Genomic DNA, 26,177 nt, shown 5'->3' on the forward strand with positions numbered 1-26,177 from the left:
GACGAGGTGTGACGAAGCTCACAAGATCAGATCGACTGGTCATGGCCTCCCCCAAACCAGGCGTCGCGGCCGGAGCTTGGACCCGGGGGATGTACCCGCCCACCAGCGCGTGGCGCGGAAATACATCCAGATGATGTACCGAGCATGTGCTGCGTGCTTACAGTAGCTCGTGCATTAAAGCTCCACTGGCCGCTAGTGGATGGTCCCTGCTGAAAAGGGCAATTTAGCGGGTAGCTCCAGTGCTCCGTAGGGGGTAACCGCAGTGGATGCCCATCCCAATTCCACCTGGACCTTGAACTCCATCCAGTTGATCTGATCTTCCATCACCCACAGCAGAGCCTCGAAGCGCCTTGTCGAAGCGCACCGCCTCTATACCGCAGCTTCGGAGCCATGCAGAAGAGCATTTCCCCGGCATTGAGCATCAACCGCCGCCTCTCGCGATAACCCCCGACATTCGGACAGCGGCGGCCACGGACAATGCTATTGGATCTCCGGCGGGCGTGGGGAAGCTCTGCGAAGGTGTCGTCGAGATGGAACGTCTGGTGATCCCGGATATCGGACCTGGCCAGCCGCGGCCGGGCTTCAATTAGTGAGTTACACTGGCCATGGACGTACCCGGTTGTGAAACTAATCAGTGTCTCCATCCAGTGAGTTTCTCATCTTCATCATTTTGTCCGCGATCCTCGCCATATTCTTCCTGCTCTACTTCAACCGAGTGTTTGGCTCCATCGTGTCCTATGGCATTAGGACCTGGACTTGGCATCGATACCGCATATATCTTGACATCCAGGCGCTTCAGGTCTCTCTTTTAGCCGGGCGAATATTTTTTATGGGCTTGCGATATCACGGTTCCAACGAATCGTTTTTGGTACAGCATGGAGACATCACATGGCGATATTGGTTGCGCCGTGTAAGAGAGGCCGACATATTCGTGTCGAAAGCGGAGGACAATGTGGCATCGGCAAGAGAAAAGAATTCCAATTTGCCATGCCGCATAAACGTAAATCTTGTCGGTCTTGAGTGGTTTGTCTACAACCGCAGCCCGGCATACGACTCGGTTCTCGCCGGTATCATCGACCCAACTTCATCTGGCGCAAGCTCAAGCACCGGGGCGTTTGATGAAAAGGGCGACGCAGGCTTGCGATCGCGAAATACGACCCATGAGGACTCCTCCGAACGAGCTCCCATGTCTCGGGAGAAGGGCAACGGGCCGCTGAATGGAAACGCAAGTCGACCTAGCACTGGCTCGAATAGCGATAGTAGCGACGAAAGCGAACAAGACAAAAACGAAGAGCTGCCCTTTATCCTCAAACTATTTCCTATCCAAATAGAATGCGAGAAAGCCGCAGCAGTGTTCGGAAATGACAATACAAAGGCAATTCTTATCGTGAAAGCCGATACCCTCTCTGGAGATGTCGATGCTACAGAGACAAAGACTGTCGACCAGTATCGACAAGTATTCAAGTTCGAATTGGAGCATCCCGTGATGGAAATGCTGGACAACCTGGACTATAAGGAAGACCAGGCAACACGTGCTAAACGAGAACGGGACAGCGTGCCTCAAGAACCACAGCATGTCCCAAGGAAGTCGTATTTCCGCCAGCAAAGGCGCAAGGCGCTTAGTTCCCTGCGAAACTTGGTGCCGTACTGGCGGAGGTCTGTCGAGTCATTCTCAAGCGACGCCCGAGCTGGCGGGGGAGTTGTGCCGACTCACGTCCCTGGAGTTGTCCAATGGCAGGGTCTATCACGGTATCTTGACGATCAGGACATAGATGATAAGACTCGCTGGGCCCCCGTTGAGTATGCTGCTGTTTCGACCATTCTTGATAGCCCTTTATGCCAGTTGACTATATTCTGGGATGCCGTCAGCAAGGTCACTGAAGAAGCTCATCGCCAAAGGCAATTGGACCCGTCCTTGAACATCAACGGATCTGAACCACCGGCCTGGGGAGTGCAGTTGTCGGTGAAAGGGGGAACAATGAATTATGGGCCGTGGGCCGATAGGCAAAGGGCTGATCTACAACGTGTTTTTGTGCCCTCCTTGTCTAAAGATGGCAGTGCTACCGGGCCTCTTCCAGTTGGCGCATGGAGAGTACCTACCCAGTTTGACCTGCTGGTAGAATTGGAAGACACAGTCACGTTGCGCATCCCTATAAGGGAAGAGTCCAAGAATTGGCGTTGGCGTGGCAAAGAGCACATGGTTAAGCAGGATACGACTCGCAATACGCGCAAGCATCGGCCCAGGGGCAAGAAGAATTCCAAAAGCGAAGCAGTCCAGCCTCGCCCTGCCGGATGGCTCGAATTCAAGCTTCCTCAAAACTCCACCATCAGGTATTACATGGACATGGTTGCGAATTCGGCTGGGTATAAAAACAAGTGCAACATTCACTTGCCGACTTCTGAGCTGCGGAGCAGTGTCAATCACGATGTACTCTGGCGATCTGGTGCTCTGAAAGTCTCATGCGATCTATCAACTCCTCTCTCGTGGAACACGCTACGTAATTGGCATTTCAACCTGACCTTTGATGGCATGGATATGTATCTCTTGCGAGATCACATCTTTCTGATTGTTGATTTGGTTGACGACTGGGCGGCAGGGCCTCCCGCTGAATACCTCGTCTTCACACCTTTTCTGTATCACCTTCACCTCAGCCTGCAAAATGTCAAAATATTCCTCAACGTCAACGATGGGAACATCATCGACAAAGCGACTGCAATGGACGATAATTCATTTATTATTCTGTCTAGTCCGGAACTGAAAGCCGAAACTTGTATACCACTTGACAAGTTTCGACCGAGCACAAACAGTATTCCTTTTGACGTCCGAGCGGACACTCTTGACTTGGCACTTCATGCCTCTCAGTCCAGTACCCAAGCGACTTTTGTGAAATCCAAAGACCTGGGACATATTGAGGGCTTGGGGGTTAATGGAAGCTATCAATACAACGCCACGACTTCTCCTGCCAACACGGACACTTTGGTCTTGAACATCCACGCACAATCACCATGCCTTTACCTCTTCGGATTCTTGGTCCGATACGTCATGGTACTCAAGGATAATTACTTCGGAGAGCATGTCCATTTCAAAACTCAAGATGAATATCAGGAGCAACTGCAGGCTAAGATACAGAATCCGGACGCTGAGATGGTGGCTATTCGCCCCCCTCCTAAAAAGTCGAATGATATGGATGTCATTTTAGCCATTAGAGTGGACGACCCTCGCCTACTGGTCCCGACTAATATTTACTCTGCTAAGCGCTATTTGCAAGGCGAACTGGCCTCGTTATCTCTGGATCTGCGCTTCACAAACTACTATATGGATATGGAACTTGATCTAAGCCCCTTGAGTTTGTCCTTGGGCAGCTCTGATAGCGATTTGGATTCTCCCAGTATGTCATCCTCCAGCACGCAGCTGTTTATTGATGGCATTCGGGTATATGGCCACCGCACATTTGGCCTGCCTCCATCAGAGCCAACGTACCTTTGTAACTGGGATGTTTCTGTTGGCACTGTTGCCGGAGAATGCACACCCGATTTTTTGGCGGCTTTAACCAAAGCAGGACCAGCGTTTGGATTCACATTTGATGACGTGGAGAACGCCCTTGTCCCTTATTCCTCTCTCATCTTCTACGATGTGACATTTGTCCGTCTTGCCGTCCAGTCAGTCCGCCTTTGGATACACGTTGAAGAGAGCGTTTTCTGCTTCTCCACCGACACTATCGACGTCAATAGCAATGACTGGGCCCGTTCCCATTATTCTAAGCGGGCAAATGTGCTCATACCAAATGTTCAGTTCTCATGTATAAATGCAGAGTCAGCGGCAAGACACAAGGCGCGTCCGCAGCACCCTGTTGAAACCCAAGCATATCTGAGGACCGATGTTCGACTTGCGACCGTTGGAAGGAAATTCCACTTCACGGAAGAGCGCAAAATCCAGCAAGATCTCATCTATCGCGAGGATCAGCGAACAGACCGAACCCCATTCTTAATCCTTCCTGGTACCGGAGGCGATTATATCCCCGAGCAGGTCGACCCTCCTGCGCAGTGCATGCCACCTCCTCCCCCTCCACTCGGTGAAGCCGAGTACGATAAGGTCTCGGCTCCGAGTACAATGAGCTCCCGCTCGCGGAGGGTGACTCGACAAAAGTCGTTTGTCTCCTTTGCCAGTACTTCGAGTAGTAGCAGTTTTCGTCTCAACAGTCCACGCACCATGCGTAGACCGTCGAAATTTGGCGACAGTTTGTCAATACGATCTGCAGCTATGAGAGGTTCTCGCTCCGAGTTTGAGAAGGGCGAGCAGTCTGTTTCTCCAGGTAGACGGTCTTCCTTCTACAGTACCGTTGGCGATTTTTCAGCACATGAGAACCCTGAGCAGTCGGCCATTGCTTTCTCGAGCCAGTATTTTACGCCAAACTTCCCCCTAGAAGGCGTCAGACCAGATTCTCGAGACGCGACTTTCCCACCTATTGAACGTGAAGATATGGACTTTTTTAATCGACTGAAGACGGACCTGAACGATATTGATCCCGCTGATCTGAGTGAAGACCACGCACAGTCAAGCACCATTATCGAGTTCCCCTCTGGAATAAGTGCCTTTGTTACGCCTGAAGCTGTGCGTCATGCAACTATTCTGCTGGCCGCCCTACAGCCAACTGAGCCCGAAGATGTACTGGATTCTCTCCAATCAAGCACCATAACAGATATTTTCAAGTCTAAAAAGGAGGCAAATATTAGCGGGGAAATGACTGATATAATGGTCAAGGTGCCTAGAATCAATGTCCGGTTTCTCAACTCATCAACACTAGACTCTCCAGATCCGTCCGAGGAAGAGCTGGATCAATATGACTTGACAATATCCAAAGTCTCTCTTGTGACTCGAACTACAAAAGAGCGGGATGTCGTCAATTCCAGGACGTCGCTAGATCTGCGTCTAGGCTCCGCTGAGATGTCTGCCTCAGAGCGCCTTTCATCCGTCCACAAACCGCAAGCAGCTGTGGTGCTGCAAGTAGACGGCGTTAGAGTCTCTTTGGGAGCCAAAGAGATCACATATTTTGACGCCGATATTGGTTCAATCGCTGGAAGGACTGCATCCGGCAAGATCGAATACCTTGCTTCTTTGATCCATCGCACGGGAATTGTCGCTTCAGAATTAGAGCGGCTGCTAACCGAGGTTAATGAACACCACTCGACCTGCGTCAAATACTTTGTTCTGCGTCTCTTGCAGGTGGGAGAGGCGACAAATGACCCTGCTTTCCTCATCAGGCCTTCGGCAGCTCTTAGATCTGCACCCCAACATTTGAGGACGGTTGATTCCTGGAAGATGATAACACGACTCCGTCAGATTTGGGATACCAAAAACGAAATAGAGAAATCCCACCTGGTACAAGAATGCTGGGGTCAATCGCCGGCTCTCCCACCCGATGCAGCTCAACGTGTAGTGAGCTCCTTTGAGAAGTGGAGAAACTGGGACTTGGGAAATGTTTCAAATACTCTCCTATTAAAGAAAATCTTCGGCGATACTCAACCAAATGATGGAAAAGATGAAGAACTATACCCTCTCCTTGGTGCCTGCAAGCTTGGTAGGATCTGCCTGGTACTCGATCCAGGACCAAAGGAAAACAAAATTGGGTTTGTAGACCTCAGTGCAAGGGTTGAGAGAAAGCTGGGAGACCCTACTACCGCCGTTTTAGGGACGATTCCCGTAACGGTGTTGAATATATGCTGCGGTAATGCCTCGATCAACTTGAACTGGGAACTGTGTGTTCTGGCAGACGACATCTTGCGATTATACAACAGAAGCCAGAGTCAAGGCCCACCACCGCCATCTTCTGTCCAGAAGATAATTTCGGACCCCGCGAAACCGCTAAAGAAGTCATCATCTGCCTTTCACATTGCTCTTGAGCTAATCAAGGGATCCATTGAGCTTGAAACCGTCAACCTGAGTGCAATGACTCTGGGTGATGGACTGAAGGCATCTCTGCTGACATTTGATACGACTGATGGCGCAACCCTCACGAGTCTGATGATCAACTGCGAGGCTGTCACTTCTTCGCTGAAGAGTCATTCACATACGCTCGGCAGGTCCCAATTCTCAAAGCCCAGTCTGTGTGTCTCCCATGAACTGCGATCGGCCGATGAAGCGGCAGCGCACAAGGTCAAAGCGACGGCCAGTAGCCGGAACTTGACTCTTGCCGTAAAGCAAGATCCTATCGGCCTCATGGAAGTTCTCGATCTTCTCTTCAGAGATGAAATTGCCCAACTCTACCGCTTGAAGACACAGCTTCCAGACTCACCAAGTCCGCAATCGCCCGTGGAGAAGGCCAATCGCCCGCCGAGCTTTAGGATTAATATTGCCACATTCTTGGATGCTTACGAAATTAGACTGCCTCTGGTTCCGACTCTAACGTATCAAATCTCTGGTGTCGTGGCGCGGGCAGCGTGTGCAGCCAACTCCTCCAAAGAAATTATCTTTGACTTTGACATCAAGGAGAACTCCCATGAGATGCAGATTAATGTCAAGAATGACTCTCGCACTATATCTCTGTTACAATTGCCGCCTACCAATGGACGCGTCACAATGAGCCAAGGACAAAAGGGGGAAAACATATTAAACATACTCTGCTCTGTGGAAGTAACGCGCCTCGATGCATCGGCAATATATAACCTTCTCACAGCGCTGAACCGACCCCAGATTTCCACCGCCATTGAGGAGGTGCAACAGCAAGCCAAGTCCATACAGGAACATGTAGAAGACATCTTTGGACCCAGCGAGACAAAAGAGGTCGAAAAGCCAAGCTCGAATCTCGTGTACGCCGTCCATCTTGCTTTCGCTGGACTGCAAGTTGCTGCCAAGACGTCGCTGAAGTCTGATACTGAGGCGATTGCCCACGTTCTCTTTTCTATGGATAAAGCATATCTACAGGCGTCCAATCGCCATGAAATTCACGGTCCTATTCTCAAGTATCCGGAAGTCCATCTGAACCTCAGGCACGTTGGATTTGACATTGCAAGGGGAACTGAGGGTAACATGAGGTCATGCGGAAACTTTGGTGCCAGCTTTACAGTATCAGCCAGCTCTAGCCCTGGAGATGATGGCAAGGATGAGTGGTCGTTCAACTTCAGGAGCGATGACTTTGACGTAAATATGTCACCGGAGACGACCTCTACGGCTGTTGATGTGCTGGGCTACCTCGGAACAAAGATCAAGGACCTGGATACATCGCGAGAACTAGACTACCTAAGGAAACTTAGACAGTCGAAGCCTCGCATCTCCATCAACGATGATGAGGTACTACCAGAGTATACGGATATCCTCGACTCGATCTTGGGATCGGTTGTATATCGCTTTGAGCTACGCAACATCCGCGCTTCCTGGAACGTCGCGGACGAAAGTGGCCATCAGGAAAGCGATGAAGAGGACCTGGTGCTGTCCATCAGGCTCATTGAATTCGGTACGAGGACGAAGCGGTCCGCGCGACTGGCTATAGAAGACTTTCAGCTGCAGACCGTACCGCCTGGGCAAGACCGGAACATCAGATCTGTGCACTCTGCGCTTCTCCCGCAAATCATTTTCAACATTGCCTACTTTTCCACCCTAGACGCTCGTCGTCTAGCATTCCAAGCCGTGGGCGCATCGTTGGATTTGAGGTTGACGTCAGCGTTTATCGTGCCTGCTGCCAACTTGGTTGAATCAATATCGTTATCAGCAAAGAATGTGCGACGGGCGTCAGTGCAGTGGAATATAGAGGCGGCGCAGAACAATAACAATACCGCCGCCGGCAAGAAGCCTGCGACTGCACCAAGGACAGAGAACTCACGGAGCATCTTTGGTAACAAGCGACTTGAGAGCTTGCTCGTCGACGCTGATTTTGCAGGCGCTGTTGTTTATGTCTCAAGTGCGAAGGGTTCTGCTCGACCGTTACGAAACGACCGCCCATCACTGGCAGGGAAATATGGCCAGTTCACTACGGACGATACAGGAAGCGGCGCGGTCCTACGCAGTCCTGGGCTTGCATGGAAGGCAGAATATCGGGATAACGGCAAGAATGACCCTGCATTGTCCGGCGAGGTCAAGATCGATGCTTCGAGCAATATTCTGTACCCCTCAGTTGTTCCGCTCATCATGGATATCGTGGCGAGCGTAAAGGAAGTCGTGAGGAAAGACACTGACAACGAACCGGCCCTGAAGCTCGAGCCGCCGAAACTGAAGCCTGAGAAGTCTGGTGATGAGGATAACATCCTCACCACAGACCCCAGTGCGGTACTGGGTCGCGTCAAGCTGAATCTGGGCCTGCGTATTTGCCGACAAGAGTTTTCGCTAAGCTGTCAGCCAATAGCCCGTGTTGCCGCCACGACAAGCTTTGAAAGTGTCTACTTTACGCTCAACACGGTCTCTTCGCAAGAGCACGGCAATTTCTTTGCCATATCCGGCGTTCTTTACAAGCCACAAGCTTCAGTACAGCACGTATACTCAAGAGAGTCGACTGCAAGTTTCGAAGTCGACACAGTCACTCTGTCATTCATGAACAGCAAGCACGTCAGCGGCACAAGCGGTGTTTCGGCCATCCTAAGTGTGAGCCCCATGAAGGTTTCCATCAACGCCAAGCAAGTGCAAGACTTTTTACTGTTCCGTGAAATCTGGTATCCAAAGGACCTGAGAAGTGCAGACTCCACAGCACCAGTTCCAAAGCTAGTTACGGAGACATCGCAGGGACACTTGGTTCAGAGATATCAGCAGGTGGCTGCCACGGCAGCCTTCCCCTGGACGGCGACTATATCTATCGCGGCCCTTGATGTCAGCGTTGATATGGGGCAAGCGATAGGCAAGTCCGTCTTTGAGATCAATAACTTTTGGGTATCGTCCAAGAAGACGTCAGACTGGGAGCAAAACCTCTGTCTTGGCTTTGACAAGATTGGTATTGACTGTACCGGTCGCCTGAGTGGTTTCATTGCCTTGCGGCACTTCCGACTGCGAACCTCGATTCATTGGCCGAAGCGAGAAGAAGCGCTCAACGAAACACCCCTCGTACAAGCCTCCATCGCATTCAACGAGCTACGTGTCAAGGCCGCATTTGACTATCAGGCCTTTTTGATTGCAGACATTACCTCGTTGGAGTTTATGATGTACAATGTGAGAGAGAGCGGTGATGGGCGTGGAGACCGGCTCGTGGCGATCTTTGATGGCGATGCCGTGCAGATATTCGGCACAGCGACGTCAGCCGCTCAAGCCGTCGCGCTCTATCAGGCTGTGCAGAAGCTTATGCAGGAGAGAAGAGAGAATTTTGAGTTGTCGCTCAAGGAAATTGAAAAGTTTATGAGACGAAAATCTACGGCGGCACGTCCATCGGTCTCTGCTCCGACGAGGGTTCCCAAGCTACCGGAGGACGACACCATGGCCAAGTCACCCATCTCGCTCGACACGGATGTCGTCGTTACACTACGGGCACTTAACCTGGGCGTGTTCCCCAACACGTTTTACGATCACCAGGTGTTCAAGATGGAGGCGCTCAACGCGTACGCGCGGTTTGCCGCCAGCATTGAGCAACGACGAGTACACAGCATCCTGAGGATGACACTGGGACAGCTTCGGATTGGATTGGCAGGGGTTAGGAACATTGAGGCTCCCAAGACGCTGAGCGAAATGTCTGTGGAAGACGTGGTGCAGCGGTCTACGGGATCGCGGGGTGGTACAATCCTCAAGGTACCGAGAGTCGAAGCGGCGATGCAGACATGGCAAGCGCCGAACAGCAACCACATCGACTACCTATTCAAGAGCGCCTTTGAAGGCAAAGTCGAGGTTGGCTGGAACTACTCCCGCATCAGCTACATCCGGGGCATGTGGGCGAAGCACAACAAGTCGCTGGAAGAGACGTGGGGCCGGCAGCTGCCCCTGACGGCAGTCAAGATCACGGGTGTGCCGGAAGCTGAAGAAGGGCAGCGTGAAGGCGGCGAGCAGCAAAAGATTACGGCCGAGGTGAATGTGCCACAGTCCAAGTATGAGTATCTCGCGCTGGAGCCTCCCATTATCGAAACGCCTCAGCTGAGAGACATGGGAGAGGCTACGCCACCGCTGGAATGGATTGGACTGCACAGAGATAGGCTGCCCAACTTGACTCATCAGATTGTCATTGTGTCGCTGTTGGAGCTGGCGGGAGAGGTGGAAGATGCATATTCGCGGATTTTGGGTTCGTCCTAGAGGTGTCGGCGTGAGTCATCTGGCTGAATAGGTTTGAAAGCGAAGGAGTATGGCGTTTTATGTCCTTGTTGTTAGTTGTTCGAATGAATGAGTTGGTCGGTGAGTGATGTGGGATGTGAAAGAGTGAGGCGAAAAAAATGGAAACTTTGCGTATACAGTAGCTAGCTGTGTGTGTAGTGATTAATTAATTAATATGAGGCTGATGTTAGTTACTTATACATTATGAAGATGACTGGAGCTTGGGATAGAAGCTTCAAAGCCTCCAAATTGGAGCCTCTGGGTACGAGATAGAATGTACTCGTACCATTCCGGATTGGGCAGTGTGAGCAGAGTGGCCAATCAGAGAGTCACGGTTGACAGCATGAGCATGCAGCGCCCCACTCTGCCCCTCCTCTGAGCCCCTCCATTTGCTGCGGATCGATTTGTTGCAAGTTTGTGTGAGATTTTTTTTTTCTTTTCTTTTTTTTTCTTTTTGGGGCTGGTGATGGAGGAGGTGGATGACAAACGCTGGTGGCGAGTTGGAGATGCAGGTGATGGAATACGAGGTCGAGAAGGTGCAGTGTCTAGGAGGTAGATGTATGGTAGAAGGAGTTCGTTCAATGGAGAGGAACAGCTGAGGAGAGTAACTGGTGCTGATTAATAGCTGTGTCAAGTACATGAATATCAACACTGTAGAGGTAATAGGTACTAACTTTGATACCACCTGCTGAGAGAATGGCTAATTGTCACGGCAACAGCGTCAATTGAAGCCGACGGCAGTGCACAAATGCGCTGATAAGCCCGTTGGGCCTCTCGTCTCTTCTCAGCTTCCGCTTCCAGCACAGGCCATCGAACGACGGGCTTTAGGCCGTATCACCGTGAGGGCTTCTTGCCCTCCACTCTGAGCCTGTGAATATTTTTTTTTCCCTTTTTTTTTTTTCCTTTTTTCCCTCCCTTTTTTGCCAATTTTGCATCCAGTTTTTCCCAGTTTCTGATTGACAAGCAGCTCTTACAGGCCTAGCGGCGTCCACTCGCAGCTGTTGGCCCTAGCCCTGATGGAGCAGTTCTGGCCTGAGCAATGACGCCCACTTCTGGATTTTCATCGATGCCCGCTTTGCTGCTGTGCCCACTCGGACACTCCAATCGTGCCATGGCATGTTACCACCTCGTGCCCTTTTGTCTCCCCACCAGAGAGAGGCAAAGAGAGAAAAAATCGACGGTACATAGCAGGAACCTCGTCCTAGGGACCAGTTTTTAATTTATTTTTTCTATTTATCTTTCTATTTGTTTCATTCTTGCACTGATCCTCTTTTTTTTCTTCCTCTTTTTTCTCGCCGAGTGGATTCACAGCTGTCCAGTAAAACGCCCGCTAAGCCCAAGCTGCCCGTGCTAGTCATAGTCATGCCTCACCTAAACCTTGTGAGTCGCAAGCGCCCAATTCTGCTTCCTCGCACCAAATATTTTCCTCTCCCTCCCCCTTCTTAAATCCCAACCCACCCTCTTCCTACCTTTTCCCCGTCAAACCCGACACTTCTTGCAGAGCAGCAGTGATCGATTCGCTGTTTCCCTCTCCATCACTCCCGTGTCTCCCCTTTGCTATTCGCTCCCTCTAGGCACAAGCTTGTGCTTACGCAGCAGTAGCAGCATTTAGTTCGCTTGAGCATAAAGCGCGGGGTCAAATTCTTCAACCCCGCTTTGCTCTTTTCTTCCTTTCTTCCCTCCTACACACCAAAAAAAACCACATTCAATTTTTTTTGTAGGCTCCGAGCCTCAATACCGCCAAGATGGTGAAGTAAGTTCATTCTGCTGCATCTGTCCCATTTAGCTTTGAGCTTCATCGTCGTCCCTCTCCCCTCTTTGCTTCTCGGCATTGGTCTTTGGCTGGTGTGGTGAAGCATCCCTCTCCTGTCCTGTCTGGAGGGGCTCACAACTATGCCGCTGCCAGCGATTTTTTTTTTTTTTTCATTTTTTTTTCACCACATATACACACAAACTGTTACTATCCCGCTGCTATGCCAGCTTCCCCTTCCTTGCTCGGAGTTAAGCACTTGTTAGATCCATGTTGCTGACCGTGGCCTTCACCATGATAGCTTCACAGTCGACGAGATCCGGGCGTTGATGGACAAGCCCACCAATGTCCGAAACATGTCCGTCATTGCCCACGTCGATCACGGCAAGTCTACCCTGACCGACTCCCTGTTGGCCAAGGCTGGTATCATTTCCACCGCAAAGGCTGGTGAAGCTCGAGCAACAGATACTCGTGCCGACGAGCAGGAGCGTGGTATTACCATCAAGTCCACTGCCATCTCCCTGTACGGTCAGCTCGAGGATGAGGAGGACATCAAGGACATTGTTGGCCAGAAGACCGACGGCCGTGATTTCTTGATCAACCTGATCGACTCCCCCGGTCACGTTGACTTCTCATCCGAAGTCACTGCCGCTCTCCGTGTCACTGACGGTGCCCTTGTCGTCGTCGACACCGTCGAGGGTGTCTGCGTCCAGACCGAGACTGTGCTCCGACAGGCTCTTGGTGAGCGCATCAAGCCCGTTGTCATCATCAACAAGGTCGACCGGGCTCTTCTCGAGCTTCAGATCTCCAAGGAGGACCTGTACCAGTCCTTCTCTCGTACCATCGAGTCCGTCAACGTCATCATCTCCACTTACCTCGACAAGACCCTCGGTGACCTCCAGGTCTACCCCTACAAGGGAACCATTGCCTTCGGTTCCGGTCTGCACGGCTGGGCCTTCACCGTCCGCCAGTTCGCCGTCCGTTACGCCAAGAAGTTTGGTGTTGACAAGAACAAGATGATGGAGCGTCTCTGGGGTGACAACTACTTCAACCCCCACACCAAGAAGTGGACCAAGTCCGGCACCTATGAGGGTAAGCAGCTCGAGCGTGCCTTCAACCAGTTCATCCTCGACCCCATCTTCAAGATCTTCGCTGCCGTCATGAACTTCAAGAAGGACGAGATCGCCACCCTGCTCGACAAGCTCCAGCTCAACCTGAGCCCCGAGGACAAGCAGAAGGAGGGCAAGCAGCTGCTCAAGGCCGTCATGCGCACTTTCCTGCCCGCTGCTGACTCTCTGCTGGAGATGATGATCCTCCACCTCCCCTCCCCCGTCACTGCCCAGCGCTACCGTGTCGAGACCCTCTACGAGGGTCCCATGGACGACGAGGCTGCTATTGGTATCCGTGACTGCGACCCCAAGGGCCCTCTCATGCTCTACGTCTCCAAGATGGTTCCTACCTCCGACAAGGGCCGATTCTACGCCTTCGGTCGTGTCTTCTCCGGTGTTGTCCGCTCCGGTCTCAAGGTCCGCATCCAGGGCCCCAACTACCTGCCTGGCAAGAAGGATGATCTCTTCGTCAAGGCCATCCAGCGTACCGTTCTCATGATGGGCGGCAAGGTCGAGCCCATTGACGACATGCCTGCCGGTAACATTGTCGGTCTGGTCGGTATCGATCAGTTCCTGCTCAAGTCTGGTACCCTGACCACCAGCGAGACTGCCCACAACCTCAAGGTCATGAAGTTCTCCGTCTCCCCCGTCGTCCGACGCTCCGTCCAGGTCAAGAACGCCCAGGATCTGCCCAAGCTGGTCGAGGGTCTCAAGCGTCTGTCCAAGTCCGACCCTTGCGTCCTCATCAGCACCTCCGAGTCCGGTGAGCACGTCGTTGCCGGTGCCGGTGAGCTGCATCTCGAGATTTGCTTGAACGATCTCGAGAACGACCACGCTGGTGTTCCCCTCATCATCTCCGACCCCGTCGTCCAGTACCGTGAGACTGTCCAGGGCAAGTCCAGCATCACTGCTCTGTCCAAGTCCCCCAACAAGCACAACCGTCTCTACATGGTTGCTGAGCCCATGGACGAGGAGCTCGCCAACGCCATCGAGGCCGGCAAGGTCGCCCCCCGTGACGATTTCAAGGCTCGTGCCCGTGTCCTGGCTGACGACTTCGGCTGGGATGTCACCGATGCCCGAAAGATCTGGACCTTCGGTCCCGATGGCACTGGTGCCAACTTGCTGGTTGACCAGACCAAGGCCGTCCAGTACCTCAACGAAATCAAGGACTCCGTCGTCTCCGGTTTCCAGTGGGCTTCCCGTGAGGGTCCCATTGCTGAGGAGCCCATGCGTGCTATCCGCTTCAACATCCTTGATGTTACCCTGCACGCTGATGCTATCCACCGTGGTGGTGGTCAGATCATCCCCACTGCTCGTCGTGTCCTGTATGCCTCTGCTCTGCTGGCTGAGCCTGCTCTGCAGGAGCCCATCTTCTTGGTCGAGATTCAGGTCCCCGAGACTGCCATGGGTGGTGTCTATGGTGTCCTGACCCGCAGACGTGGTCACGTCTTCAACGAGGAGCAGCGTCCTGGTACTCCTCTCTTCAACATCAAGGCCTACCTGCCCGTCCTGGAGTCCTTCGGCTTCAACGCTGATCTGCGTCAAGCCACCTCCGGCCAGGCCTTCCCCCAGTCCGTCTTCTCCCACTACCAGGTCCTGCCCGGTGGCTCTCCTCTCGATGCCACCTCCAAGGTTGGTACCATTGTTACCGATATGCGTAAGCGCAAGGGTATCAAGGTTGAGGTTCCCGGCGTTGAGAACGTAAGTTATTATCCAAACTCGTCTGTCTCATACTCCGATGCTAACATATCTTCTAGTACTATGATAAGCTGTAAACGGCTCCCTGATTTGCCGATAGAATTACGATTCGTGTCGAAATGGGCACAACACGTCAGCCAACTGGTAGCAAAAATTAAGGGCCACTACTCGTATCCCAGAGGGCTCGCCGCCCTGCTGATCTGAATAGTAGATGGACGGTTACGGTTGTTTGATGAAAGAAGAAAAAAAATACCACCCCGTCGAAAAAAAAAGGGAATACTCGTTGAGGCTATAATTAAGGGACGCCTCACTTGGCGGCTTTCATGCATGTAGTTATGCCGATGGAGTCGGATGAATGAAATTTATGAGAACTTTCAAAAAGTAATTGCACGTGCCCATGATGTGATTAATGCGTAGACTTGAGCTGTTACTTTTCTGTGGCCAACTTGATTTTCTCTCTTTCTTTTTCTTTCCTTTTTTTGGAGGAGACAATCCATATATCATCATACCTAGGTTAACCATGCTTTGTCCAGGAGAGCTTCATGAGCTTCAGCAGCATTGTGCGGCGGATATAGTCGGCTCTGAACAGACTCGATAAGCGCCCAAGTAGAAATACAGTTTGATTTTGTTAAAACATCTTCATCCGCAATAAACTTAAAACAACATTACGGGTGTCAAACTTGAAGAGCTCATGAATTTTATCAGAAGCTTAACTGGGTACCTTGAGGTAACTTTTTTTGAGCTGAACTGCCGAGTCAAATCATAAATGCCAAGTCTCCACTTTAAAAGCCACTGAGCACCTTCCCTCGGCCATCGTCAGGCGCAGCCTCGCCTTGCAACTGTGCCAAATCAGAATCCATCCTTCCAACCTCTTTTTTCCTTCGCCATCAGACGTGAGAAGAAACGAAAAAGAAGAGCCCTTGGCTCGATTGTCCTTCTTTTCCCTTACACACAACGCCGGGTTTATCCCAATTACGATTTTATATCTCCTCCATGATTCATTGATCATTTATTTTTCTTGTTCTTCTTCTCCTTGGTTTCCCTTTCCCACTCCATACCCGAACGATGCTGTTCCCGGAGGAAGATGCGCCGCTGTTGAAGACGTGGATTGTCAAGCGCATCGAAAACACGTTTGTCTGCCCGCAGCCGGGGGATGCGCGACGCTCCCTCTTGGCAGCCGTCTTGCTGTTGCAACGCTGACTTTCTCCTTTCTTCCTTGCATAGGTCCGATGCAGATTCTGATGTGCTTGCCGACTATGTCATTGCTTTGCTGAAACACGATGGCGATGCCCAGTCGGTGCGGCAGCTTTGCGAAGCTGAGATTCCCGACTTTTTGACCGAAGGTTCGTTTGAGACGCGCTGGCGGTGGAGATTGGTTGCAGATGGGGGGACATGGCATGCTGACTCGTTTATCCTCTTGGTTTTCATGCGCTTTAGATTCAAAGGCTTTCCTCGACGATGTTTTCCAAGCGATCGCGTACAAGTCATATCGACCAGGTGCTCCGCCGCCTCCAAAACCTGCCACCGGTGCCATTGGCGCTGGAGCTCCTCCCCTTCCTGCGTTTTCGGGCGTACAGAGCACTGCGCCGCATCAAGGTGCCTCAAGGAAACGAGGGTTGGCAGATGATATGGAATACGAGGGACAGGCGACGTATGGCAGGGGACACAAACAGCCCCGGCGAGGCTCGAACCATGGGAGGATGGACGACCCGACAATGGGTGGTTACGTGTCTGTGGATTCCATGCCGGGCATGAAGCACTTTGATCCCAAGAGTGCACTTGAGACAATCATGCAGATGCAGGCTATGGGACTTCCGTACCCTGGCATGGCCGAATTCATGGCTCAGATGCCTCCTGTTGGCGGTGGAAGGAACTCGCAGCGGCGGAGAGGGCGTTGCCGAGACTTTGATACCAAGGGATACTGTTCTCGTGGAAATCAGTGCATGTATGATCACGGCAACACTTCCGTCTATGTTCCCCCCATGTTTTCTGGAATTGAAGGTACGCATCGCGAGATTATACTAACTGAGCATCGAGACCTATCAGATATGCAGACTAACATGAGCTTTCCTTTTCAGAATACGATCCCAGCAATGCTGTACTTGGCATGTCAGGTCATGCCGCAAACCCTTACTCGTTCCCTATGGATATGATGGGCCGTGGTCGAGGTCGTGGCAGTCGTGGTGGCCGCGGAGGCCGCGGAGGGAAGAAAGGGGGTGCGCGAGCCCCCTTTTCGGCAGAAGGTCCTCTTAACGATCGTACTAAGAGTACTATCGTCGTGGAAAACATCCCCGAGGATCATTTCGATGAAAACGAGGTGCGGGCGTTCTTTTCACAATTTGGCGAAGTGGTTGAGGTCTCGATGCAGCCGTACAAGCACCTGGCCATTGTGAAATATGAAAAGTGGGCGTCAGCCAATGCTGCATACCGGTCGCCAAAAGTCATTTTTGACAACCGATTTGTCAAGGTATTTTGGTACAAGGAAGAGGGCGTCAAAGCACCATTCTCGGCAGCAGGGAATGGAGATGGTGTGCTCTCTAAAATTGATGGCGACGGATCTGCTGCACCAGCAGAAGCTGAGGCTGAGATTGATATGGAAGAATTTCAACGGAAGCAAGAAGAAGCGCAAAAGCAGTACCAGGAGAGAGAAGCAAAGAGAACAGATCTAGAGCGACAGCGACAAGAGTTGGAAAAGCAACAGCAGGAGCTACTAGCAAGACACAGGGAAGAAAGCGAGAGACTGAAAGCGAGGCTGGCAGAGAAGAGTGGCGCGACCGCAGATGCCAAAGCCACGGGGTCTTCATCATCGACGGATATGCTACGTGCTCAGCTGGCGGCATTAGAGCAGGAAGCCAAGATTCTCGGCATCGACCCGGATGCCGCAGAAGATGGAAGCGGCTACAGCTCACGAGGCCGCGGATATAGAGGGCGTGGTGGACGAGGTAGCGATCGAGGTTTTGCACCTCGAGGCCGTGGTTCATTCAGAGGTCAGGCGGGAAGACACGCAGCCTACGCGCAGTACTCGCTGGATAATCGGCCGAGGAAGCTAGCCGTCACTGGTGTTGATTTTACTCCCGCAGATAAAGACGAAGCTCTTCGACATTTCCTCTTGGTAAGTGAATTTGATGAACCCCTCCCGATGCAACAAGCTTTTCAGCGACTCATCTGCGGGACATGGTATGAAAACGGCAAGACTAACTGATTATACGTTTAGAACCTGGGAGAATTCGAATCTGTAGAGACCACCGCCTCCGTCACACACGTGTCTTTCCAAGATCGTAAAACAGCCGAGAAATTTTATTACAGCTTGCACGGCAAAGAGCTACCTGGTGTTAGCGGCACGCTCGAACTCTCCTGGATCAACACCCCGTTGCCACCCGTGGGGTCCTCCAAGAAGAACGAGGATGTTGAGGATGGAGATGCCATGGCAGGGTTGAATGATGAGGAGGGGAATGCGGACGAGGGCTTGCCGGAGGAGCATATGCGGGAGCGGCAGGTGGATATGGACTATGAAGTCGGGGTTGAGGAGGGTTGGGTTGAATGATGGGGGTTGGATGGAGTAAGGAAGAAAAGATGAATAATTTGATAAGTTGGCGCGAACCTGATGGATTCAGCGCAAGACAGATATATACACGGAAAACAGATGGATACAAATCATGGATGCAAGGCCATTGGAAAGGATAAACCTTCCAAGCGTAATGAATGAGATGTCATGAATATACAAGAATCATTGCCCACAGACTTGCTTGCAAGGGTTTTGCTCACAGAGACTTATCATATGGTGAAAAGGTATATATATACTCGTAGTGTATATAGTGCATACTTATATAGATGTTCATGCAAGTATGTATGTCCCATCATACCATGCCACTTCACCAACAACTTTGTTTTCAGCGACATCCCCAGTTTTCGACTGCTTCAATCTCCCCTCTCTCTCCACACTCCTCTCATGCCAGTCTCTATCTCTACTCCTCATAACAAACCAACAAAGGAAAAAAAAAAAAAAAACCAAAAAAAAAAAAAAAAAAAAAAAAAAGGTCCGCAGGCGGGGGTATCGTTGAGATATATAATATGCAATTCCAAAGTAGAACCGGGGCTCCATGCCAATTTTCTGTGCCCAATCTTTTTTTTGTCCTTTTCTCTTTTTCCACTTTCTGTTGTGGAAAAAAAAAACCACCAGCAAAATGCCCAAAATGGATCGAAACTCGACCATTTAACCCAGATGTCCCGTTGCGCCCGCCGCCCCGGGTTAAAAGATAAAAATCCCCGTTGTTCATGAATTTTGCTACCGGTGTGGCTTTTTGTTGAAAAAGACACCGGCTTCGCCTCTGTGCAAAAGAAACGCCGCTTTTTTTTTAATCATCCGCGCCGAGATAAGATGAAGCGAGAAATAAAATATGAATAGAATAAAAAGGAAAAGGGGGGGTAATTGAAGCCATAGTTGGGATAAAGGAATCAATACTCAGAAGTGCGGATTGGTTAACCCACAACAAGACTTTCACTCCCTTGGAAAAACCATGTCAAGTCAAACTAAGCCGTGCCAGTGGCAGGGACGGCGAGGTCTTTGACTTCAAGGCCTTCGAGGAACCCGAAAATGGTGCTGTTCTCGCGGAAATCATTGTTCACTAGACATCGTTAGTCTACTAGGAAAAGAAACAAGGCGTTAAGAAACTCACCAATGTTAACGAGATACCAATCATTCATGATTCCCTCGATCAGCGCGCGGCTAGGCGTGTTGGCATCGAAACAACGAGCCCAGTCGACGCCCAATCGGAAAGCCTCATCTCTCCAGGCCAGGAAGCTGACGGACTCAACAATGGTAGGCTGCACAATCTCCTTGCCAGGGAAAACTCCCCAGGTGACAGCGTTGGGGCCGTCTGAAGGCGCATTGGACCTGAGCTCCCCGTTCTTGGTGACAGCATAGTAGGTCAAGTTGGGGAAGTCGTCAAGGCGGCTGATCATCTCCTCCAAGAGGTAAGGGGGCATCAACAGCTCGAGGTAGGCCTTTTGGTAGACGTAGCCGTTTGAAGGTCCCCAGCCGTGAACAGGATGGTTGGACTTGGCGCCGTCCACCGCAGGCTGAGAGTTGATGGTGAGGAGGCCTCGCTTGTTGAGAGCTACGAGGTCGTCCTTGATGGGATCAGCTTCGGCGGAAAGGCCTGACTCACTCCAGGGCAAGGTCTCGAGCTTCTTCTCAAGGTACTGGACAAACGTGTTGGCAATATCCTGGATCGACGCGGGCTCGCCCCATTTCTTGCGGTTCTGCTCGTTGGTGCCAGTCAAGCCAATGCCATAGGCGTCGAGCTCTCCGAAAGCGGGCGAGCGAGAGTCACCCCATCGACCGTTGGGGAACTCGTCCCAGTCCTGAGTACGAATAACATAGGACTTGTTGCGGTTGCGCCAGAAAATGGGGCGCACGTCCTCATCGCGTCGGCCGAAGCCTTTGGACTGCTTCCAGGGGAGGGCTTGCTTGAGAGGGTTTTCGGCCGAAGGAGTCCAGTTAAGCTCGTCAAGGACCATGCGAGTGGCCTGAGCAAGGTTCATGGTGTAAAAGTGAAGATGGTGAATGCCATTGGCAAGGAGCTTCCTGCACAGCTCGGCAACCAAAGTCTTGCCAATCTCGCGCACGGCCACGTCGTCGTTCTTGACCGGCTCGAGCTTGGCCATCCAGTCCGGAGGGACCCTGCACTGCATGTGTTTAGCACGACGGAGGAAACTAGCATACGTGGCAATGGGCATGATTCCGGGCAGGATGGGGATGGTGATGCCGCGTTCGCGGACCTTGCCAACCCATCGGATAAAGTTGTCCGCGTCGTAGAACATCTGGGTGACAATAAAGCCGGCTCCCATGTCCACTTTCTCCTTGAGATGGTCAAGCAGCGATTCCTCATCCTTGTTGTCGTCGCAGCCCTCGGGGTAGCCGGCAACGCCAATGTCGAAGTGGTCGCCATATGTGTCACGGATGTGCTTGACTAGATCGCGAGCATACTGGAAGTTTCCATCCGCAGCAGTCCACGATTCTTGGTCACGGGGAGGGTCGCCACGGAGGGCAAGGATGTTGGTGCATCCAGCCTTGTACGCCTTTTGCAGGGCGTCATTGACCTTTTCAAGTCCCATGTCGGTGCAGGTAAGGTGCATGCAGGTCTCGAGGCCATAGACCGCCTGAGCCTGAACGACCATTTCACAGGTCAGCTCTGCGATGCCACCACCGGCACCCCATGTGATGTCGATGAACTTGGGTCCAAAGTTGTTCATGCGGTCCATACGATCGTAAAGATTCTGAACACCCTGGGCCGTCTTCGGAGGGAAGTACTCGAAGGAGAAGGACGGGGCCTTGGACTTCTCCGTCTCGGCGACTAAACTCTTGATGTGCATGTTGGGCGAGCAGCAAGGAGCAAGACAGTGCTAACAGGATCAGCAGGAAAGGGCAAGAGACGACAAGCAGATTGACGGTGCGAGCGGCGAAGAGTCAATTTAATTGCTCGTGCGCAACAAGTTCCTATTGCCGTCGAAGAGCGAAGAGTCAGCAAGGACAGAGTCCGACAGAGGTTGGCCACGCGGATCAACCCACCACAGACAGGAGACTGCCGAAAGGACGAGAATGAGCGAATTGGAGCGTTTGGTTGCGCCGCTTCGACTGATAAATGCTGCAAAGAAGCGGCAAAGTCGAACCGACAGCGATCGTAACGATTATTCGCAAGCCAGACTAATTTCGTCCAACGCCGCCGACAGTCCGCCGAGTGCGGGTCGCAAATCTGTCGAGGATGGATTCGAGCGATTCACTCGCAGGAGAGAAGAAAGCGGCAAGAGATGAGAGGAGGAAGGGAGAAGAAGAAGGGAGAAATAGAGGAGAGGATCGAGAATAACAAGAGGAAAAGGTGCAAACAAATCAAAGAGAGGGGGGGAGAGTCACAAGTTAAAGTAAAACGGCGATGAAAAGAATATGGCCGAAATTTGTATGCGGAACAATGAATGACAGATGCGACCGACCTGGGGCTGGCGCTCTCCGAATTCTGGAGGGGCTGTGATTGGGCCAGTTGCGGGTCACCGCCCGCCGAGTTGGGAATGGTGAGGTACAGGGTACTTGCAGGGTACTCGCCAGGTGTCCGCTTTTGTCCTTCTGTCCTTGTCTTTGTCCTTGTCCTCTGCAGCCGTACAGTACCTAACAGCAACCGGGGCATGCAGTGAGTGATACCAGCTGCAAGCCATCATATTCTACAGTATGAATTCACGGAAAGAAGTCCACAGAGGTGACACAGAATTTCGAGAAGCATCTATAGATGGCAAGTAGCATTCGCTGATGATGGCCAGGGATGCAAGACGCATGCCCTTTGCGTTGCGCATGTAAGATGTGCCAAGGTAGGAATACATGCACGGAGCCTGCAAAGCGGCGCAAGGATCTGTACCCTGTACGCTCCGGGGCCGCGAAAAAATGGGATACAGCATACAAAAAAGAGCAAATGAATGGATGGATTGTTGAGCGCGCAACTCTTATACGTGGTACAGCTGCTCGTACTCGTATATAAACCGAGTCTTACTGGTCTATATGAACCACTTACCAAGTGTGTATCTTCCTTGCAGTATCTGCAGCTACTTGTGGGACATGGAAAATAGCAAACAGAGTCAATTAACAGAGTCAGTCCCCCGTGGGATTTTTTGCTGACCATCTGCGAGTACGACGCCGCTGTCTTGTTCTTCCACATGGGGAATATCTCCGAGTCTAGCGATGGTGAGCCGATTGATTGATTGATGGATGGATTGATTACAAGATGGCATAACGTACCGGCAAACAAACCCGAACGACAGCAATCGAGGGAAACTGAAACAAGAATCTTTCTCATTCAAAGCAAACAAGCAACTACTACTATAGGTATAGATTAGCCTAATCGACGTTTCCATCTACTAGAGTCAGTCAATCCAGTTGTTTCCATGTGATTCATTTCATTCATCAATTTGTTGAGCACCCCTCCCCCGCTGTCGTAAAAGTCGCATGTGGAGGTTCCCGGTACATCCACTCTACTTTCTCCTCGTCTGACAGCATCTCACCCGCACTTTCGTTCCCATGGCTCCGTATGAATAACACACTGTGCTTTGATACTACCCATTGTCATACTCGTTTGCTTTGTTACAAAGTGCTAGGCCATGATCCTATTTACATTCGAAATCTACAAAGGCCAGATCAATCTACTCAAATTACGACGCCAATGACGAAATCAAGGGTCCAGCTGTCAGATTTAAAGTTGAATCAAGGCAACACCGAGGTAGTTTATCAGAGCTTCCCGCAGGTAATCAAAGTCAAAATGGGAGCATTGCCATAACTTATACAGTTTATGGACATATAAACACTGTGGGCGTCATCTCTTCAACTCATCCTACACTGCATACACAGTAGCCGGCCACCTGCTTGTGCCTCGGTGGATTCTTTGCACTACTATGTGAAACCTAGATAGGTAGCTTATTTTCAAGTTCAAACTTGGGAAATGCTTTGATACCTGTATTGCTGTAGTAGTTTGAAGCAACCAACCAACCCTGCTGGCACTGGCCCGTGTAAGCCCACAGCGGTGTGCGTGTGTGCGTCTAAGTAATCCGCGATGCTACCCCGAATTGCGCCGACAGAATTCACCGAACAGGCTTCGTTGCTGCCAGTACCGAGGACAGTGTACGGAGTAGTGTGGATCTTATTCTTGAGACGAGACTCCACGCGGATTCGCAGTGATATATCTCGACACATATCCCATAGCTGCTATACTTGTACATCCTGAGCGCCTTGTCTGACTTTATGCCTCCTCTCTCATTCCCCTCATGTCTAATGCAAGCACCCGTTTGATTGCCGTCTTATATAGACTGCTAGGATAGCTCACAACGTGCGTTAGCAGGTGATACTAGCTCAGATTAGCTTCGGGCCTCTGCATCTAAACAAGTGGCCGAAGCTGGCTGGTCATCCTCGGTCTCACACAGAGTGAGCTGTCATGTTCCTCGCCAACGATATGTACAGGCCCGGGACTCTCTTCCTCAAAGTCTCATCTCGGCCGTTTCAAAAAGAGAGTCAAGGATAAGCGGTGTGTCGAGTCCGGATTCACCTTGAGGAAATACGCCCCTCTCAAGATGGCGTCCCCTTCAATGCCAGCGGCGGCGCTCCTCTCAGTTGGCGCCAGCGGTTGCTATTCTCAATGACATCTCGGTCAAATATAAACCACCATCGTTCAAACAACACCTGACCCACCTCCCAGCTATTCGGATCATACGGATCACCGCCATAGATACGGATCCCCTCCGAATTATCCTCAAAGTCATACGCAAAGTTGACCAAGGCAAGCGGGCCGGTCGCATTGGGCGGCCGCATCTCATCGGGCATCGAAAATATGTGAATCACTCTATCACGAACTTCCGGCCACGGCAGGAAATCCAGCATCGGGTGATGGGAGACCAGGAGCTGAGAGGCAGTGGGCTTCCATGCCGCGGGGAGTTGCTCGCTTGGTGTGGCGATTCCCTGGGAGAACGGAGACACGGCCTCCAGATTCCAAACCTGTTGGCCACAGCCGATGCGCTCTGATATTCGCAATACAGCCCGCAATAGAGTGAGTTCGTGAACAGGTAAGAGATAGCTGTCGGCAAAGCTTCCATCCGAAGACGATGATGGAGACGTGCTGTCCCAAGCTGGTGGCATCACATCCGTCAAATTTCCATCCAGTCTTTCGCTGTTGCTGAAGATGAACCCTCCCTCCCCAGAGCCTGTGATTGACGCAGATGAGAAATCTGAACTGTTTACTGTACTTGAAAGTAGAAATGGAATCGACGAATCGCTGCCCACGTTGTTGCTGAACATGGTCGTAGTCCATCCTGCCAAACCAAGGTCAATCTCGTTCAGGCTTCCGGCAATGGGGGACTGGCTAGAGGTCGAGATGATTTCAGCGTCAATTTCTCCATCATTATTGCCGTGTGATTCGCTTATAACATTGTTGTCCTCTTTGTTTTCTTCGTCATTTTCTCTGTTCCTCTCTTTTTGTCGTCGCAGACGCTTCTTCTCTCCTACGCTCACGGGTAAGCAAATGACATGGCGCTGACAGTGTTACTTCTAGTATAACACCAGGAGGTCACCGACTGTATCTGCGCTGTGCTAGCACATTAAGGATCCGTTTTCTCTCCGGCGCGTTTTCCTCTATCTCTGGTACTTCGAGAACTGGGGCTGGCTTGACGGTTCTTTGCCTCGAGCGCGGCTTACCGGCGATACTAGCTTGAGATGAGCACTCTTCGTTCGCCATCTCTGGTCTCGCCGGAGACACTTGATGGAATTAGTCGTTGTGGTTGATCAATTGGATTGCCTGTAGAAGAATAGCTGTGTCAATTCACAAATATGCTTTGGTATTTCTAAGCTCGAGATCATCGTTTGGAAGGGCTGGCTATTTATTAACTTGCATCTATTTAACTAGGTAGAACATAACGCTTTACAATCGAATTAGCGCACTGTGGCGTAGCAGCATAACGGATATGGTATACCTGTTTGCGCATATCAACTTGGCGTGGGTGTGAGGTACTTTCCATCTAGCTCCTGGCAATGGCCGTTGGGCTACGAGCCTCAAACAGTGTAGCGTCTTTGAGCTGAGGTGCCCTAAATTCACATGTAAGTGCCATCAAAACACGGCACATCATATGCAAGACAACGGCACCCCATGATAGTTTTGTACATTTACAATCAATTCTTGACAGTTCTGTCCTTTAATGAATGACGATATTTGATATCCAATTTGATATTCATGGCCGCAAACTTGGTGAGCCATATCTGGCTCTGTAAGCCGGGCAAATTCGAGTCCGACCAACCGTGTTCCTCAGTAGCAAGCGAAGTCATTTGGGAGGCAAAGGCCAATAGTGCCCTGGCCATATGAAACTCCTAGGGCTGTAATATAGGCTTCATTTTATAGTCCATTGATACATCAATTTCACTTTTAATCTCCCGTTGAGGCGAAACGATTGTCTTGGTTCGTAACGGGTTAGAGGACTGATCAATGGAATAGCTATTCAGCAACCTAGTGACTGCGTGAGGTTCAAGCGTCGAAACAACATACGAAGGGAGGCCTTGCATTCATTTCTACCCAGTAGGCAATACCTAGATATCCGGCTCTTTGGTAATAGGCTATTATTTAGTTTTTTTTTTGGTATCTGCTATTACTACATACATGTAGCTATATTTCTCTACCTGTATCCGCTACTATGGCCCAACTTCCACAATCTCCGCCACTGTTTGTCTCTTCCTCTAATACCTGCTACCATGACTATCTATCTTTATAATCTGATAATTTGCACTTGGTTCCAGTCTGAGATCGAGTTGGTGTATAGCAAATATTCAATACAGGGTACTGAATACCTGTAGCTACACGTGCTCTCCTTACCTATTCAGAGTGTGTCCTAA

At 51.1% G+C, this 26,177-nt stretch overlaps 5 protein-coding genes across 5 annotated transcripts; 3 read left to right on the forward strand and 2 right to left on the reverse strand.

Annotated features, from left to right (window-relative positions):
- Positions 1-199: 199 nt before the first annotated feature.
- On the forward strand, positions 200-10,195 carry Triagg1_2268 (uncharacterized protein; the record flags this gene model as incomplete). Its single annotated transcript, XM_062896430.1, has 3 exons — positions 200-230; positions 334-589; positions 649-10,195. The coding sequence occupies 3 exons, from the start codon at positions 200-202 to the stop codon at positions 10,193-10,195; spliced, it is 9,834 nt and encodes a 3,277-aa protein (XP_062758480.1).
- A 1,763-nt stretch (positions 10,196-11,958) lies between these two features.
- Positions 11,959-14,847, forward strand: Triagg1_2269 (uncharacterized protein; the record flags this gene model as incomplete). The annotated part of the gene is made up of 3 exons (XM_062896432.1): positions 11,959-11,966; positions 12,265-14,773; positions 14,830-14,847. 3 exons carry the CDS (start codon positions 11,959-11,961, stop codon positions 14,845-14,847), a joined length of 2,535 nt encoding a protein of 844 aa, XP_062758481.1.
- A 988-nt stretch (positions 14,848-15,835) lies between these two features.
- On the forward strand, positions 15,836-18,314 carry Triagg1_2270 (uncharacterized protein; the record flags this gene model as incomplete). Its single annotated transcript, XM_062896433.1, has 5 exons — positions 15,836-15,900; positions 15,995-16,113; positions 16,208-16,771; positions 16,849-17,882; positions 17,985-18,314. 5 exons carry the CDS (start codon positions 15,836-15,838, stop codon positions 18,312-18,314), a joined length of 2,112 nt encoding a protein of 703 aa, XP_062758482.1.
- A 986-nt stretch (positions 18,315-19,300) lies between these two features.
- Triagg1_2271 (uncharacterized protein) lies at positions 19,301-21,145 on the reverse strand (the record flags this gene model as incomplete). The annotated part of the gene is made up of 2 exons (XM_062896434.1): positions 19,301-19,395; positions 19,447-21,145. The coding sequence occupies 2 exons, from the start codon at positions 21,143-21,145 to the stop codon at positions 19,301-19,303; spliced, it is 1,794 nt and encodes a 597-aa protein (XP_062758483.1).
- A 2,725-nt stretch (positions 21,146-23,870) lies between these two features.
- On the reverse strand, positions 23,871-25,032 carry Triagg1_2272 (uncharacterized protein; the record flags this gene model as incomplete). The annotated part of the gene is made up of 2 exons (XM_062896435.1): positions 23,871-24,799; positions 24,993-25,032. 2 exons carry the CDS (start codon positions 25,030-25,032, stop codon positions 23,871-23,873), a joined length of 969 nt encoding a protein of 322 aa, XP_062758484.1.
- Between the last annotated feature and the right edge of the window lie 1,145 nt (positions 25,033-26,177).

This window comes from Trichoderma aggressivum, assembly GCF_033847375.1.
Source record: "Trichoderma aggressivum f. europaeum strain CBS 100526 chromosome Unknown scaffold_006, whole genome shotgun sequence".
NCBI lineage: Eukaryota > Fungi > Ascomycota > Sordariomycetes > Hypocreales > Hypocreaceae > Trichoderma > Trichoderma aggressivum.